Genomic DNA, 17,388 nt, shown 5'->3' with positions numbered 1-17,388 from the left:
CTGAGTTATGAAATTAGCGTGAACGTAAACGTGTTTTGCGTGTTTAAAGTAACTCTCGGTAGGCTTTCATTGACTTGTTCAGACCATCATTTCAGAAAGTAAAGTTTGCTAACTAGGTACGTCTATGTTGATACAATGTGTCAACTGTTGTGAAAGTGCTATTTTAAAGGTAACTATATTACAGCACCTGCTACAATCTGGCACTACGAAGACAGAAGTGAAAGTAATTTTAATTTTGCATTCTCATTATATTGAATGAAATGAATGCCCTATTGATGTGATGACCATAATGGTCACATCTTCAGAAAGGAATTTGATACAGAAATATTTTTTCTTCTATTTAACCTCTAGGCAAGAAAGATGTTATCGCCCCTACTTGGCCACAGAGAAGAAGGCTGGGTGCCCAAAATCCAATGACATCACAAAGTACTTCAGTATAACCCCACAACCTCTTGGGAGGAATAACCTAATTTCTGAGCAGGTGAAAGAGAAACCTAAGATGGCGCCTTGTCATAGTAGGGGGTCTTATGAGATGCCTCTCTCTGTGTCACGGTCAACCAGTAGGCTGCACAGACTCAAGCGGAACAGATACCCCAAAGCAAGAACAAGCCTCATCAAGGATAGCCCCTGCTCAGACCCTCCTAATAATGTTTCAGTGATTTCGGAGTCAAGCTGCTCCAGTACTGACACAGCATTCAGGAGCAGGGCAGTGATGGGGTCTGTGGACCTGGCTCAAGTCACTGGCCAATGCCATAGAGCAGGAGTTGGACTCGCATCTGGCCAGAATGTAATAGCATGTACCCTCACAATTCAAACAGCGGTGCAGTCTGCCTCTGGGACAACCAGGGTCTCGGATGAGAACGTGGCAACCATTTTCACCAGGAAACAGGACACTAATAAGGCCCATAGTACCCAACACTCAGAGACGGATTTTGAATTGGTGGTCCAGCTCAACACTTAAACACAACCAGACTGAGAGGAAGGGGTCAATTACTTCTGGCTGGAGAGATACGTTGTCAGGGTCTGTCCGCAAAGGGTCTCTTGAAGAGGTCAAAGTGTCTAGCCCACTGTTCCCAGTCTTCACTGTGCTGCTGAAGAAATACAAAGATACAATTCTGGAGTCGGAAAGTCCAGGTAAGATTGAGAGACTACAGTTAACTCTATTCTATCAGTCATGTTCTTATTGTCATGTATACAGTCTGTGTGGTGCCATACTCTAGTATCAGATTCCCTCTTATTGGTCGCCTTTTATTTCAGAGACAAGAGATAGGCGCTGCATCTCCTAGCTCTGTAGGAGAGAAGAGGAAACATCAGAATGAGAGGGAGGACCCTGAAACAGTATGCAAGCGCCAAATGTCTAGCCCGTGGTTAGAGGAGACCAGCTTTACTGGGTAGTCCCTCTTTAGAACACCAAGTCATGGGGTCTCTTATCCCCTCTTCCAGGGGTCAGCCTAGAAGAAGCAGGCTGAGCCGAACACAAAGACTCAAGCAGCAACAGCGGGACAGTCAAGGTCTGGGGATAGGTCATGAACTGACCACTAACCCACCAAACCAACCAGAATCTCCTCAAAAGGTCTATCCTTTCCATCCACAGCGATGCCTTAGGAGAGGTGATGATTCCTAATACAGATTGTTGTTGAAACTTTAGTGTTTAGCTCTGTCATTGATTGGGATCTGCCATTGGTCTTTAAGACCTTATATCTACCAACATTGAGGATTTGCTGTGGACAGAAGTACCGCCCTCAGCACTCCAGTGAGGTAATAGGCAACTCCGCCTCTGTAAAGAAGCTACAGGTGAGTTGCTAACACCACTGCTAGCTTCTTCAATGTTTAGCTTTTATGGTATGGTGTCTTAAATGTATTTCCTTATTTCTGTTCGCAGTTGATTTAAAGAAATGGAAACTGAGAGAAGAAAAGAGCGAGAAAGGAAACTAGAGAACAATGCCAACAGCAATGGTAAAAATAAAAAAGTTTATATGTTATGAATTGATGGGGGAAAATGTGTCAAATAAAACCACCTACTGTATTATAAAAATGTAAAAACCATCACTGACAATGAATCTTCCATGAATAACATTGATTGTATTGTCGACCTCTGATTTGGCTGTGCAGACTCGTGGGACTGCGGCGATTTCCAGGGAGAGGCTAGAGTGGAGGAGGAAGATCTGTGTCGCACCATGCTGATCACAGGACCTCCAGGGGTGGGCAAGACTGCCTCAGTATACGCCTGCGCTCAGGAGCTGGGCTTCAAGGTCAGGGTGAGACTACTTGGAAGATGTGCAGTCCCTTTCACATGTGTAACCTTTATTTAACTAGGCAAGTCAGTTAAGAACAAATTGTTATTTACAATGACGGACAAACCCAGGCGACGCTGGGCCAATTGTGCGCCGCCCTATGGGACTCCCAATCGCAGCCAGTGGTGAGACAGCTGGATTCGAACCAGGGTGTCTGTAGTGACATGTCTAACACTGAGATACAGTGCCTAAGACCGCTGCGCCACTCGGGAGCCTGAATAGGACCTGCTGATTAGTGTTAGAATATGGTACAAAGACATTCCTCAATATTTTTTTTACGTTTAAATGGCAGTTTGTGGGTAATTGGATAAGATGGGTAAAGCAGAGAACCAGGAGAGGCTGGCTCATGTTCATTCAGTCATATGATTCACCAAAACAGGTTAGCTTTCATACGGGTGTATGCAGTCCTCTTCTAACCTTCGGGTGCAGTATAACTAGTCCGTGTTAATATATGTAAGGTGGCTGTCTTGACTGCTCATTTCCTTGGCCTCTCCAGGTGTTCAACGTGAACGCCTCCTCCCAGCGCAGTGGTCGCCACATCCTGACTCAACTGAAGGAGGCCACCCAATCTCACCTGGTGGAGATCCAGGGAAGCACCACCTTCAAACCATCTCATCTCAGTAGCTACAACAACACCAACTAAATCTGACACAGTAGCTGGTAGGCACACCCCGCTACAGAAAATGACTTTATTGCAGTCTAAGCATAACCATCTACTGAAAATCACTTAAAGTGACAGGAACTATTTTGTAAATTGTTTGTCCAATGGAGAATGTGGGTTAAATCTATTTTGTGCTCTCCTCACACAGATAAAAGGAGGCCTCTCCCAGAAAGGTTCTCTCATCCTCTAGGAAGGGGCCTCAGCTCCCTCGTAGCTCCCACCATAAGAGAGGTGCAGTGCAGCCTCCATGATGCTGGCTAACGTCTTCAAGAAGAAGCGTAAACCAGAGATCACAAACTTAAGACGACTCTTTGTTATCTACAAAACAGGACAAGCAGCTACCAAACAGTTAAGAAAAACAAGAAACACCTTGCGAGCTTAGTTAACCACACACAGGCATGTGTGGATCTTAGGAGGCTGGTGGGAGGAGCCATAGGAGCACGGGTTCATTGTAATAGCTGGAATGGAATTAATGCAACGGGGCCGACTGTGTGGTTTCCATATGTTTGATACCGGTCCATTTATTCCATCAATTACAAAGAGCCCGTCCTCCTATAGCTCATCCCACCAGCCTCGTCTGGTGTGGCTACGATTAGTCTTTTTGTTTAATCGTTATTAATTCCTACAGTTTTTTTTTTGTCTCAAGACCGTAACTGTGAAGAAGGCAGATATTAACCCTACGTTGGTCAGTCAACTGTCACCAGACATTGAAGAGCCACCAACCGGTAGCCGGAGTAAAAGGATGTCCACATCACTCATTCTATTTGAAGAGGTAAACCACACAGCAGTCAGTTTTATTTCGGTTGTTTAGCAGTTCCAGGTTGCAGACTAGACATTTTAATTAAGTGACCAAGCTGCACCTGCTCTCCGGCAGGTTGATGTCGTATTCAATGATGTGGGATTCTTCACAGCAATCAAGACCTTCATGACGACTACCAAGAGACCTGTGATACTGACCACTAGTGGTGTCTGTGTATATACTGAAAAATATGAGTTCAATCTGTATTGAAAATGATGTGAAGTTGAATCATAACACGAAAACTGTCTTCAGATCCCTCCTTCAAGGCCTAAGTTTGGCGGCGACTTTGAAGCGATCCTTTTTAAAACAACCTTCAGTAGTAAGTCGAGCATCTTGGCACCATTGCATCCCCTCACCTAATGTGCATGATATGAAGCTGCTACTCCATTTAGTTTCTGTCTGTCGTGCACCCTCCCAGGTGAACGTTTGCAGTTATCTGCAGCTGCTGTGCCTGGCTGAGAACGTCAGGATGGATGCTGGGGACATCACCTCTCTGGTGAGCCTGAACCAGATGCACATCAGACGTACCCTACTGCAGCTCTGGATCTGCAGTGGAGGAGGACAGGCATCTCAGAGGGCAACCCCACTGAAGGACCCTGCAGGTATGGAAGTGAGTCATGACAAACCATTAACTGACTTCAATGTCTAGGTGTGTTAGTATTGTGACCCCTTTTAGTTTTCTTGGTCGCTGTCTGAAAGCGTGTACGTCAAGTCTCACAATTGAATCACTTGATTGTTTTGGTGAACCCTAGCTCTGGCTGTTGCTGCAGTGGGTGACAATGCTTCTTCCCGCCATCCTCCGTGACGTGGGCTGCACTTCGAGCATGCTGGGGCTCCTGAACTCTGGCCCCAGCCATGACCTGCAGACCACTCTAAAGGCACGTCACCTCAGAGGCACTGTGAACCTGAACTAGATGAACATCCAATGCTTTTATTCAGGTAACAACATTGAATGACCATCTGACTGTATGAGGTGCCTTTCTCTGTGATTCCTCAGTGTCAGTCCTGGGCTAGACCAGACACCATCAAGCTGATGGAGATCCTTACTGAGGTGTAGCTTTACTCTACTCGAACCTGCAGCTCCTTCTTCCCCTACCAATCAGGACCCAGCCCAGTCCTTTCCTCACCCCAAAGAAAGTGACTCACTCTAGGCTTCAGAGTGAGCCAACACCCCCTGACATCCACCACCCTCAGGTCCCACTGATCCTGGATCAGACCAGTTAAGGTGTCCTCCGGCTCCAGGCCGAGGAGAAAAATGTCTGGCAACATCTGATTCCAGATCAGCTCACATGTTAGTAAAGCCTTAGAGCCTCACTGTCTCTGAGGGCTCATCCAAGTGTATCAAATATTACTGAGACTGTTGATGACAAACTGAGAAGGCGGCAGATGGCTTGGTGTACCACTGCTTAGATGCAATAACTGACTTTATGGACCTCATGTCCTTCATTGATACCTCTCTACCGAGTGAGTCTCCACATAAGGCTGGCCCATGCAGACCAGGGGCGGAGGTTAAGGACGGACTGCTAGATGAGAGAGGATGGGGGCTGTAGGTGGTGGGGTGAGAGGACATTGGAAATCCAGGCTGCAGTAGAGGGCCTGGGCTTCCAGAGGTGCCTGGCCAGGGTGTCTGAGGGATGGGCTGGATCCCAGAGGGTGATGGAGAAACTCAACCTCCCCGTCGCCCCACCCAGACGGGGTTTCAACGTCAGTCAGACCACTTCCTGTGATCCTAGGTGACTGCAGTTTCCTGAGCGTTATTTTTTTCACTGTCAGAAATACATTGGTGGCTCAGTCCTCTAAATTACCATACATGCTTATGTGAAGTTAGCACACACATTTGTAATGCTGTTAGAATTAGGTTCAAACTGTTAGTCAGAAAAGAGCATCATTGCAAACAAAACCTTCTGGTGGTATCTGAACAGCAGTTTGTCTTCCAGTGTGGTCGAAAGGAGATGACATCATCAGAACTGTCCTCTCAAACTGAGCCTTCTGCACCTTGGGAAACAAGCAAGCTGTTGCCGTGGACTACCTCCGTCCTCCGCACCATGTGCCAATCAGAGAGAACTCAGGAGCAGGGCCAAGGCAGGTGAGTCAATACACTGCATGAGAGCACCGTAGTAATTTCTACTAAGAGAAAACGGTTATAATTAAAGAGATTGCTCAGATGACTTAAGACATTTGTTGTATGAATGCTTTCTCCTAGGTTGCTGCATTACCTCAGCAGTATTCACCTGGGCCTCCTTAAGGCCGCTGTGACTCCTTGCAGATAAATGGTCATTGTCATGGGACATCAAGTCAGCAAGTTCTGGCTCTACACCGCATGACAGGGAGGTTAATGCCATCATCACCCTATGTTAATGACTTGTGATTTAGTGAATGTAGCCCATATGGGCGTTCATGATAAAGTTTGCTGTACATTCATGCTTATTACATTGAGTGAGAAGTTTCTACTGTATGCATTCAAAATGTATAAATGAAATAAAATCCTGTTTTTATATTTATGCATAAAAAAAATAACATGCATTTGTTACAATCTGGTTAAGTGAGTTGGTGTTTAAAACCAGAGGTATTTCAGGCTTTGAAAGGCATTATAAACATTTGTCCATAAAGGTACAGATGCAGGTGGTCGCATGTGACAAATATCACTGTACACATTCAAGCCTGTTCTGCTTTACTATCAGCCCTGACAGAACATTTATATTCATGGGAAAGTGAAGAACATGACGTGTGGTGTCTGAGGAGAGGCTTAAGTTCAGCTGCTGGGGCCTGAACTGATGCCTCAAGTGCAATACCATCTGTCTGTAGTATCCATTTAAATATAAGCTAGTGTCAGTTTCCAATATGCAGGTTTCTCTCAGGTTGGCTCTGTGTGACCTTCGACCCCACCAGGTCACACATACTGTACACCGTCAACCAGTTTCAGTCCCTGGTGGAAATTGCCGCTGTATTAACTCTATTCACTGAGCAGCTCGTAAAACGCAACAGCCTGCAACATGGCGTCACACAGCTCCTCCCCCCGACGCCGCCCACCCACCTGGAAGGAGTTCCTGTATTTCAAAAAGGTTGTGAGGGAATGTCACCCTCGGAATCTTCTGAGTCCATCATCCGTTGCACCACCTGGGCCCCGCTAGTGCGCGACTCGCCCACCGTGAGGCCAAAATGGTGGCCGACGGCGGTTTGCATCATGTTGAGCACCTTGGGCGGAGCAGTGATGTCAGGCTGGGTGTAGCGCGGCTCCAGCAGGGTGAACAGCATAGCCTCCACTGTACGCATGTGAGCCATTACTGGGTACAGGGCAGTGTTCTGAAGGGAGATGGACGTCTTTTCCACAATGAGGAAGTCAGTCGTGGGGGGGGTAGGATACCACACTGGAAATCTGGTGATGTTATGGCACATAATGAGATGTGATTCAGTACAGGAGTTAGGATATTAGAGTCGATGATTATGTGCTAAGCTAAAACCTAGCTCTGAGACATGGCTGTAGACGGACACCATAGGAGACTGCACAGTCATGTCTCAGTGCTAACCTACGTACCCAAATGCAAGAATACCTCGGTCGGAAACATTCAACTTACTTCATCCAAGTAGGCAGAAGCCATGTAGGTTCCTTTCAGGAAGTTGTGGCAATCCTCATGTTTCCACTCCAACACGTTCATGCCACGATCCACATGCACCCAGGCTATTTTATTCACGCCACACACAATGGACACTGGAATTTGCTTTCTGAAAGAAAGGTGGATTAATGCACATGTATTAACACTGACGTATTTATGTGGTGACGTGACAGCGGGGACTGACCCTGTGGGCTGCCCAACTGTGCCATCAACATCCAGACCTCAAGGTCATCTTGTCTAGCTAAATCATCTTACCTCTAGCCAGGTCCTTTCCACCTATGGTCTGATGAACTTGGCTAGTTGTATCTTTTCTCCTCCGGAGGGTTGAGGATGGAGTTGAAGACAATGACAGCACTTTTGTGTTTCAGAAGCGGCACCTTTGTGACGCTTTCGAGATTTTCCAAAAGGTCCATTTCTAGTCCTGTATTCCACAATGTTGACAGACAATCGTCCACGAAGGAGCTTGACGGCGGCAAGCTCCGACTCTGCCGCACTGTTGAGGAGCTGCAGAATGACATCTCGCTGCGCTGAGGTGTAGTATGCGTCCAGCGACTTATCATCGCAAGGAGTAGTAGATGGAGAGAGGGTGCCATTATGGGTTTCAAAGCCTGCAACTGGGATCCGACTCCTCCAGTAACACGTGCAGTTGAGATATCGGAATTCTTGTTTGGGGAGTGAGCCCTGGGGTTTGTAGAATAAGCCATACTGCCCTGCAAGAATAGAGGGGAAACATACAATCGGGGGCGGGTATAATTAGTGATACGTTCCAACAGGAATCTGTTCCAAAAACATCGTAAAGTACAAGGTTGCATACAAAGTATCATGATCTATTCCCCTCTTTAACTAGCTGCCGAATAGGCATCAACTCACGTGAATTAATTAAATAGCCACTCCCTCCCTACCTGGTATCAACCTTACGCGTTGTTTTGTCGGCAACCTTGTTTTTGGAACAGATTCCTGTTGGAAAGTTCCACAAATTATACCCACCCGCTAACAAATAGCACCTGAAAAAAATGTAATTAAGAAGTTACGAGAAACTTCGCGGCTTGAATAAAACATTTGTGCATGCCTTGGAACCCACATTGTAATCGTGGTTTAACAGGTAATGCATTCAAACTTTTGCCCTTTAGTTGTTCGCCAATCTCACGCCGATTCAGAAACAAGGATCATGCATACTTGGTTCCGAGGCACATTATGTTCCCCCTCCTCTCCAGGTTCTTGAAGCTGCATTTAACATCTCACTGACTTTCATCTCAAGTGCAAACTTCGTCAAAGATGTCTTCGTTTTTATTAAGATATTTTATTTATTTATATTTCAAAATGAATTAACTTTGGTGACATTATCAAGACATTATATATTATCTCGATATAATTTGTTGGAGTATATACCATACAATCATTTACAGTTGTTTTTCTTAGATATTACTATTTTACCAGGCCTACATGTCCGTTTATAAATTATGCGTTAAAATATGGCAACGCTTTTTTCACTTCCCCTGCTCATTGTTATTTGAATAGTGAGTGTTTGTGTGGAGAACAATAAACGGCATGTTGCTATGCCAGTGAGAAAGGGAAACGTCGGCCTGTGAGCGCGGTCAAGTGCAACAACAACGAGAAAAATGTCCTGACACCTGTTATAGAAGTAATACATTTGAAGTGAATGAAAAGGCATGGACCTAAGTAAAATAAGCAATTCGTTTGTTGGGACTTGATTGACGCAGAAGAATAGCCGATTTAATTATGGCAAGTCCGGAGAGAAATAAGAAGATTCTGCTTGAAATGGTGAAACAGCCCAGCAACGACCATTGTGCCGACTGTGGGGCCCCTGGTGAGTTATTTTTTAATAAAATACATGTTAAACCATGATTGATAGCCTCTAACATTTGATATGTTTGGGTTGCCATTGTGGCTAGGATTAGGTACAGTTAGGAACTGTAAAACAAAAGTTTAAAGTAGTAAAATATTGACGGACCCCCAAACAGAAGCTATGTCTTCTATGAGACTATTTCATATTAATGATCGACTATTTCAGTGTGGTTGTCTATTGTTCATAGAATGTGGTGCATGAGCAAAAACCTAAGCCACGTAAGACAAGTGAGTTATAGTTGCTTTTATTTCACTGGATTTCACTGCTGATTATGTATTTACCTTGACTGCGATGTGGTTGTCTCACCTAGCTATCTTAAGATGAATGCACTAACTGTAAGTCACTCTAAATGACTAAAAAGTCAAATGATCACAACCATGGCATTTTTTTAAAGAAGTTATTTTGGGGGAAGTTATAGTTAATTCAGACAATGATTACAATGGTTCCTCCTTTCCAGTAACTCTTTTCAACTCATGAGCCAACCTTAGAAAAAACAACCAATCAAGCCATGACATAATACAAAGTCCAATATCCAAACTATAGCAATGTGGTTCAAAGGTATACAGGCTGCAAACATTTCCAGTGTCTGGTGGATTGATACAGTATCATATTACTGCTATTCACAGAGCCAGACTGGGCCTCATACAAACTTGGTGTGTTTGTATGTGTGAACTGTTCGGGGACACATCGGGACTTGCCTGCCATCAGCCGGATAAAGTCCATACGTTTGGATTTCTGGGATGATTCCTTAGTAGAGGTACAGTTTAACACGTTACAATAGCCCATTAGTGTAGCAAGAACCTTTACACCTTGAAGGATGCACTCTCAAGATCACACAATAATAGTCACCATCACCTTTGATGTTGTCATGTTATAACATGCTTATTATGTTATTATTATGTTATAACGTTCCTATTATGTTTCTAATTGTAGTTTATGAAGACAAGGGGTAACGCTGCAGCCAATGCGTTCTATGAGAAGTGCGTTCCGCTCTTCTACTACCGGCCACAGGAGAAGGACTGTGTGTGAGTGGGACTATATCAATGTCTTCGTTCGCTCACTCAATTCAAGGAAGTGTAAATTGTGATGACTTGACAGTTGTTCATTCAGTGGAAGGATGCAGTATTATTTCTAGAGAAGAGGAAGATATATATTGGGGTCGATTAGCCTACAATTGATTGAGTTGGCAAATACTGCAGGGTTTGTGGTCGAAGTTGAGTCATATATTGAACACAAAAAGTATTGTATTTTTAATAATTCGTTTTTGTATTTAAATCTAACCTTTTGGTTTCCTGACAGTGTTCTTAAAGATCAGTGGATACGTGCTAAGTATGAGAGGAGAGAATTCACAGGAGAGAGTAACTCCCTTCAGCAAGGTTATAGTTCAGGTAAGTGCTAAATGTTGACAAGTCTCCATGGATAAGTCAATTTATTTTATTCAAATTGTCAAGGAACACAAGACATTTCCATACATCTCTGTCTACAGAGCAAGGCATGGAAACAAACGTAGCAAAATACTGCGTATGAAGAGAGAAGGGATACTAACTAAATCAATGTTTTGTATTGGTTGGATCCCATTCAGGACTTTACGAAGGAATTCTATGGAAGAAAGGCAAGGACAACAAGCAGTTCCTGAAAAGGAGATTCCTGCTCTCTGAAACAGACTTCACCTTGAGATACTTCACCAAGGAGGATGTAAGTTGGTTGAAATGCAGAAGACATTTCAGTTGAATGCATTCGGTTGTACAACTGACTAGGTATCCCCCTTTCCCTTTAAGTAGCTTCTCTCCATCTTCTTGGATCAGATAACCCAGCTAACAAAATGTCGTCCTGGGGACGTGCCCAGAAGGCTTTGGAAAAGTCACAGGGAACATCCCTTGTTACTTAAAACAATGGGACTCCCTACATCTTTCTCAGGTCATTACCAATCCCATGAGGTATGATCCCAGAAAAGGCTACTCTCCTTGATGTTATCCTCACAAATAATCCTGATAGGTATCAGTCTGGTGTTTTTCTGTGGTGATCACTGTATTCTGAATTGGCTGCTCAGTTAAATGACCTGTACTGATTTGTAGTTAAATGACCTGTACTGATTTGTCATAGACGCTTGCTGAAAAACTTTAATGAGAAACCTTCCTTCATAACTATGATTACTCAGCTACACATGACTCTCCCTAATGTCAATATGCCTTGTCTATTGCTGTTTTGGTTAGTGATTATTGTCTTATTTCACTTTAGAGCCTCCAGCCCTGCTCAATGCCCCCCCCCCCCCCCCCCACACACACATGCAGTGACCTCACCTGGCTTAAATGGTGCCTCTAGAGACAAAACCTCTCTCATCGTCACTCAATGCCTAGGTTTACCTCCACTGTACTCACATCATGCCATATCCTTGTCTGTACATTATACCTTGAATCTATTCTTCCCCGCCCAGAAATCTGCTCCTTTTACTCTCTGTCCTGAACGCACTAGACGACCAGTTCTTATAGCCTTTAGCCGTACCCTTATCCTACTCCTCCTCTGTTCCTCTGGTGATGTAGAGGTTAACCCAGGCCCTGCAGCCCCCAGCATCACACCTATTCCCCAGGCGCTCTCATTTGTTGACTTCTGTAACTGTAAAAGCCTTGGTTTCATGCATGTTAACATTAGAAGCCTAAATTTGTTTTATTCACTGCTTTATTCACTGCTTCAGCACACATCCTGTGGCGTTCTGCATTAGCATCAAATAGCCCCCGCAATATGCAACTTTTCAGGGAAGACAGGAACCAGTATACTCAGTCAGTTTGCATCCTGTAGCACTAATTCCAAAAAGTTTTGGGACACTGTAAAGTCCATGGAGAATAAGAGCACCTCCTCCAGCTGCCCACTGCACTGAAGATAGGAAACACGGTCACCACCGATAAATCTACGATAATCAACCATTTCTATAAGCATTTTTCTATGGCTGGCCATGCTTTCCACCTGGCTACCCCTACCCTGGCCAACACCTCAGCACCCCCTGCAGCAACTTGCCCAAGCCCTCGCTTCTCCTTCACCCAAATCCAGACAGCTGATGTTCTGAAAGAGCTGCAAAATCTGGATCCCTACAAATCAGCTGGGCTAGACAATCTGGACCCTCTATTTCTAAAATGATCTGCCGAAATTGTTGCAACCCCTATTAGTAGCCTATTCAACCTCTCTTTCGTATTGTCTGAGATCCCCAAAGATTGGAAAGCTGCCACAGTCACCCCCCTCTTCAAAGGGGGAGACACTCTAGACCCAAACTGTTATAGACCTATATCTATCCTGCTCTGCCTTTGTAAAATCTTCGAAAGCCAAGTTAACAAACAGATCACCAACCATTTCGAATCCCACCATACCCCATTCTTGTGGGTCGGCCTAGGTGTATTGGTGTCTCTGAGGGGTCATTGGTCTGGTTACCTCTTTCAAAGAGTGCAATATGTAAAGTCAGAACATCTGCTGTTTCAGCCCACCTGTCACCCCAATGCTCGATCCCAGGCCCCTCTTCTCAATTTACCTCAGGCAATAGGCTCTTATCCACTTACAGTGCATTCGGAAAGTATTCAGACCCCTATACTTTTTCCACATTTTGTTACTTCAATTGTTTCCCCCCCTCATCAATCTACACACAATAACCCATAATGACAAAGCAAAAAATTATGTGTATATATTTTTTTCAAATTTATTAAAAAACTTTAAAAACCTGGAATACCACATTTACGTAAGTAATCAGACCCTTTACTCAGTACTTTGTTGAAGCACCTTTGGCAGCGACCTGTATTTGGGGAGTTTCTCCCATTCTTCTCTGCAGAGCCATTCACACTCTGTCAGATTGGTTTCATCAGACCAGAGAATCGTGTTTGTCATGGTCTGAGAGTCCTTTAGGTGCCTTTTGGCAAACTCCAAGTGGGCTATCATGTGCCTTTTACTGAGGAGTGGCTTCTGTCTGGCCACTCTACCATAAAGTCCTGATTGGTGGAGTGCTGCAGAGATGGTTGTCCTTCTGGAAGGTTCTCCCATCTCCACAGAGGAACTCTGGAGCTCTGTCAGAGTGACCACCGGGTTCTTGGTCACCTCCCTGACCAAGGCCCTTCTCCCCAATTGCTAAGTTTGGCCGGGCGGCCAGCTCTAGGAAGAGTCTTGGTGATAGATTTGCAAAAATGTCTAAAAACCTGTTTTTGCTTTGTCATTATGGAGAATTGTGTGTAGATTGATGATGACATTTTTTTATTTAATCAATTATAGAATAAGGCTGTAATGTAACAAAGTGTGGAAAAAGGGAACTGGTCTGAATACTTTTCGAATGCTCTGCATCCACTTATATGCAGGTGATACAGTCTTACACGGAACCCAAACCGGCTGCGCGTGTGCGCCATCGTGCATAAATGTATTTTGTCCCCCTACACCAAACGGAATCACGACACGCAGGTTAAAATATCTAAACAAACCCTGAACCAATTACATTCATTTGGGATTAGGTCGAAAAGCATTAAACATTGATGGCAATTTAGCTAGTTCGCTTGCACTTGCTAGCTAATCTGTCCTATTTAGCTAGCTTGCTGTTGCTAGCTCATTTGTCCTGGGATATAAACATTGAGTTGTTATTTTACCTGAAATGCTCAAGGTCCTCTACTCCGACAATTAATCCACACATAAAACACTCAACCGAATCGTTTCTAGTCATCTCCTCCTTCCAGGCTTTTTCATCTTTGAACTTATATGGTGATTGGCATCTAAACTTTCATAGTATTACTACACCGACTGGCAACACAGTTCGTCTTTCAATCACCCACGTGGGTATAACCAATGAGGAGATGGCACGTGGGTACCTGCTTCTATAAACCAATGAGGAGATGGGAGAGGCAGGACCTCCAGCGCGATCTGCGTCAGAAATAGAAAGTTCTATTTTATCCCTTGGCGACACAGGCGCTCGTTGACGGGCGTGACCAGTGTGGGTGCAATAATTGAATTACAGATTTCTAAATGTATTTTGCAATGACGTGACGCCAGCGGTGTGGTCAGCCTATTATACTCAGCTGGCTCCTCCCCAGATTTTGTGTGTCATGCCCTTAACCTTGTTCTGAACACATCCAAAACAAAGGTTATGTGGTTCGGTAGGAAGAGTGTCTTACTGACACTGGTGGCTGCTTCGCGTGTAAAAAAAAAAAAATCTCTACCATTTCGCCCTTTGTGCTGTTGTCTGTGTCTAACAATGTTTGTGCCATGTTTTGTGCTGTTACCATGTTGTGCTGCTGCCATGTTGTGTTGCTACCATGTTGTGCTGTTGCCATGCTGTGTTGCTACCATGTTGTTGTCATGCTATGTTTTTGTCATGCTGTGTTGCTGCCATGTCGTGTTGTCATGCTGCGTTGCTGCCATGTTGTGCTGCTGCCATGTTGTGTTGCTACCATGTTGTGCTGTTGCCATGCTGTGTTGCTACCATGTTGTTGTCATGCTATGTTTTTGTCATGCTGCGTTGCTGCCATGTTGTGTCGTTGTTTTAGGTCTCTTTATGTAGTGTTGTGGTGTCTCATTTGTCGTGATTCGTTTCGTCCATTTTGTATATTTTTTTTATCCCAGGCCCCATCGCCGCAAGAGGCCTTTCTCTCTTGCTAGGACGTCATTGTAAATAAGAATTTGATGTTAATTGACTTACCTGGTTAAATAAATGTTAAATATAAAATACATGAGAAGGGATCATTATAATGCTGCCTGTTGTGTATTATTGACCCTAGTCCAAGAAGCCCAAAGCAGTCATCTCTATGAAGGACCTCAATGCCGTTTTCCAACCGGAAAAGATAGGCCACGCCCACGGGCTGCAAATCTCCTACCTGGAGGAAGAACGGACCAGAAACCTGTTTGTTTACCATGACAACAGCCAGGTAATAACCTATGACAAAACTCATTTGAAACGTTGTCATGAAGACTCGGGGTCAAATTTCTCTCTATTACTTCTAGGAAATTGTGTCCTGTTTCAATGCGATTCGGGCCACCCGGTTTGCTTACCTCAAGAAAGTCAACCCTAATGCCAGGGACAGTGACGTGAGTTCAATGTCTTGTATCGCCGTAACTGACATGATATGTCACAGGTGACGTCATCCTTTCATGGACTCCCTCTGTACAGATCTGTCTCCTTTCTATGTTTTTGCTTGTACAGCTTGTACCTTTGATAACCAGAAGTAGCATTAAAGAAGGCTACATGGAGAAAACCGGACCCACGGTTAGTAATCCAGCAAATTCATTGAACATAGCGCAGCTTTAAAGTGATATACGCCGAGAGCACCAGAAACTCAACCTGTGTGATGCTCAGCCAGGGCTGATTCTGTGCCTTCTGTGTCTGTTCTTAGCAATGGGAGCCATTCAAGAAGAGATGGTTCATCTTAAACTTAACGGACAGGAAGCTGTCCTACTTCAAATCTTCACTGGTAATGACAACAGAGAATATGCTTAAGACATTTGTATTTGTGGAGAAGAATGTTGCAAAGTGTGTGTGTGTGTGTGTGTGTCTGGCAGTCTCTATTTGTGTATTGCTGTGTGTCTGTCTATAGGATGCCTTGGAACTGGGAGCTGTCTTCATCGGCACAGAGGGCCATGGCTACTCTGTGAGGGAGGGCCAGCCTAAGGGGAGCCGCAGTGGCAGGTGGAGGTTCGGGGTCACCTTGGAGACGCCAGACAGGCAGTTTGTCTTCCTGTGTGACCAGGAGCAGGACCAGAGGGAGTGGATAGAAGCCTTCAAACTAGTAATCTCCCAGCCTATGCTACCGCAGCACTACAACAGTATGAAGACCATTCACTGTTCACCATGTTTACAATATACCAGCAGCATGAGACTTACGATTATTGTAAAAGTGGTCAATGACAGAAAATGATACCTTTTTAAGTAGCTGAAATTAGTTTATTTTTTATTATTGAACATTTGTCTTTATTTGTTATTTCAGCTGAGGCAAACATGAGAAGGATGAAAAAATGAATGGTGTAAAAACCCGAGGGAAGGAAAACCCGATTTACAGGAAGAAATGGCAATGTGTGAGGCTGGCTGCCTGTTTCAGAGAGCCTACCAGTGGCAGGGTGGAGGCTTCTCACAAGAGGTGATCAGTGAACTCTTCAATGGAGTCATGTTTATCGAAAAATGAGGAGAGGCTAAATGAACTCAGGCTAAGGAGGCTAAACGAACTGAAGAGCTGCCAATGTGGACCAGCACTGGTAACCATTGCAAATCACCATTATCCAGGGCACCTTGCAAACCAGTGACAGGACTGCATATTATGAGATGGGAACTGATGGCATTGTCGGGGATATTGGGAATGTAATACATACTTTCTATTAACTAATGTGTATATACACTGAATGTATAAAACGTTAAGGACACCTGCTCTTTCCATGACATAGACTGACCAGGTGAAAGCTTTGATCCCTTATTGATGTCACTTGTTAAATCCACTTCAATCAGTGTCGATGAAGGGGAGGAGACAAGTTAAATAAGGATTTGTCAGCCAATGGAAACATGGATTGTGTATGTGTGCCACTCAGACGGTGAATGGGTAAGACAATTGAAGACTATTGAAGTGCCTTTGAACAGGATATGGTAGTAGGTGCCAGGCGCACCGGTTTGTGTCAAGAACTGCAACGCTGCTGGGTTTTTCATGCTCAATAGTTTTACGTGTGTGTCAAGAATGGTCCCCCACCCAAAGGACATCCAGCCAACTTGACACAACTGTGGGAAGCATTGGAGTCAACATGGGCCATATTGGGCCTGCATCCCTGACACCTTGTAGAGGCCAAGACCTGATGAATTGAGGCTGTTCTGAGGGGTGTTCCTAATATTTTGTACAGTCATTGTAAATAGAAAGCGAGAGAGTGCGATACAATACTTTAATGGAGCTAGTAGAGTTAGTTTTTTGTATAACAGTTATTTTATAATACAGTGTTTTATTATCTTTGTGTTGATTGCAGCCTACTGTTATTTAAAGGATGTTGCATGTCTTGTCTGTCATTGTTACATATGCCAATAGCACACACCAGGAAAAGTGAGTTAAACGTTATTTATGTCCATATAGAGTACCCCTTGTGGTTCAAGAGGCAAAATATTCTTTAAGTTGTTGTTATACCTGTGACACTGTGATAACTACAGTAGCCATTACTTTCTTTACGAC

General features: G+C 44.2%; 2 protein-coding genes, 1 long non-coding RNA gene and 1 pseudogene across 4 annotated transcripts; 3 read left to right on the top strand and 1 right to left on the bottom strand.

The window, feature by feature from the left end:
- The first annotated feature begins 1,001 nt into the window (after window positions 1-1,001).
- On the top strand, window positions 1,002-1,610 carry LOC149978803 (uncharacterized). The gene is made up of 3 exons (XR_016485477.1): window positions 1,002-1,134; window positions 1,260-1,338; window positions 1,444-1,610. It is a non-coding gene; the product is annotated as an uncharacterized LOC149978803 (long non-coding RNA).
- A 69-nt stretch (window positions 1,611-1,679) lies between these two features.
- LOC110485829 (ATPase family AAA domain-containing protein 5) lies at window positions 1,680-6,255 on the top strand. The gene is given in 14 exon segments (XM_090194330.1): window positions 1,680-1,794; window positions 1,883-1,956; window positions 2,113-2,252; window positions 2,791-2,934; window positions 3,830-3,901; window positions 4,173-4,364; window positions 4,507-4,632; window positions 4,752-4,800; window positions 4,803-4,971; window positions 4,973-5,011; window positions 5,013-5,282; window positions 5,284-5,487; window positions 5,763-5,840; window positions 5,958-6,255. Coding segments are annotated over 13 exon segments (1,611 nt in total). The 5' UTR covers window positions 1,680-1,794; window positions 1,883-1,895; the 3' UTR covers window positions 6,025-6,255.
- A 349-nt stretch (window positions 6,256-6,604) lies between these two features.
- LOC110485101 (transcription elongation factor, mitochondrial-like) lies at window positions 6,605-7,600 on the bottom strand (annotated as a pseudogene). The gene is made up of 3 exons (XR_016485459.1): window positions 7,590-7,600; window positions 7,330-7,477; window positions 6,605-7,130 (listed from the first exon to the last, which is right to left on the bottom strand). The product of XR_016485459.1 is annotated as a transcription elongation factor, mitochondrial-like (transcript).
- Window positions 7,601-8,596: 996 nt separating this feature from the next.
- On the top strand, window positions 8,597-17,176 carry LOC110485827 (arf-GAP with dual PH domain-containing protein 2-like). Its single transcript, XM_021557020.3, has 11 exons — window positions 8,597-9,196; window positions 9,862-9,992; window positions 10,169-10,260; window positions 10,535-10,623; window positions 10,818-10,930; window positions 14,971-15,117; window positions 15,194-15,277; window positions 15,393-15,455; window positions 15,583-15,660; window positions 15,784-16,012; window positions 16,174-17,176. The coding sequence occupies exons 1-11, from the start codon at window positions 9,109-9,111 to the stop codon at window positions 16,203-16,205; spliced, it is 1,146 nt and encodes a 381-aa protein (XP_021412695.1). The 5' UTR covers window positions 8,597-9,108; the 3' UTR covers window positions 16,206-17,176.
- Window positions 17,177-17,388: the final 212 nt, after the last annotated feature.

This window comes from Oncorhynchus mykiss, chromosome 13, assembly GCF_057628025.1.
Source record: "Oncorhynchus mykiss isolate SJ-2025 chromosome 13, ASM5762802v1, whole genome shotgun sequence".
Classification (NCBI taxonomy): Eukaryota; Metazoa; Chordata; class Actinopteri; order Salmoniformes; family Salmonidae; genus Oncorhynchus; species Oncorhynchus mykiss.
Note: the sequence above shows the minus strand (reverse complement) of the source record. Positions and strands in the feature narration are given on the sequence as shown.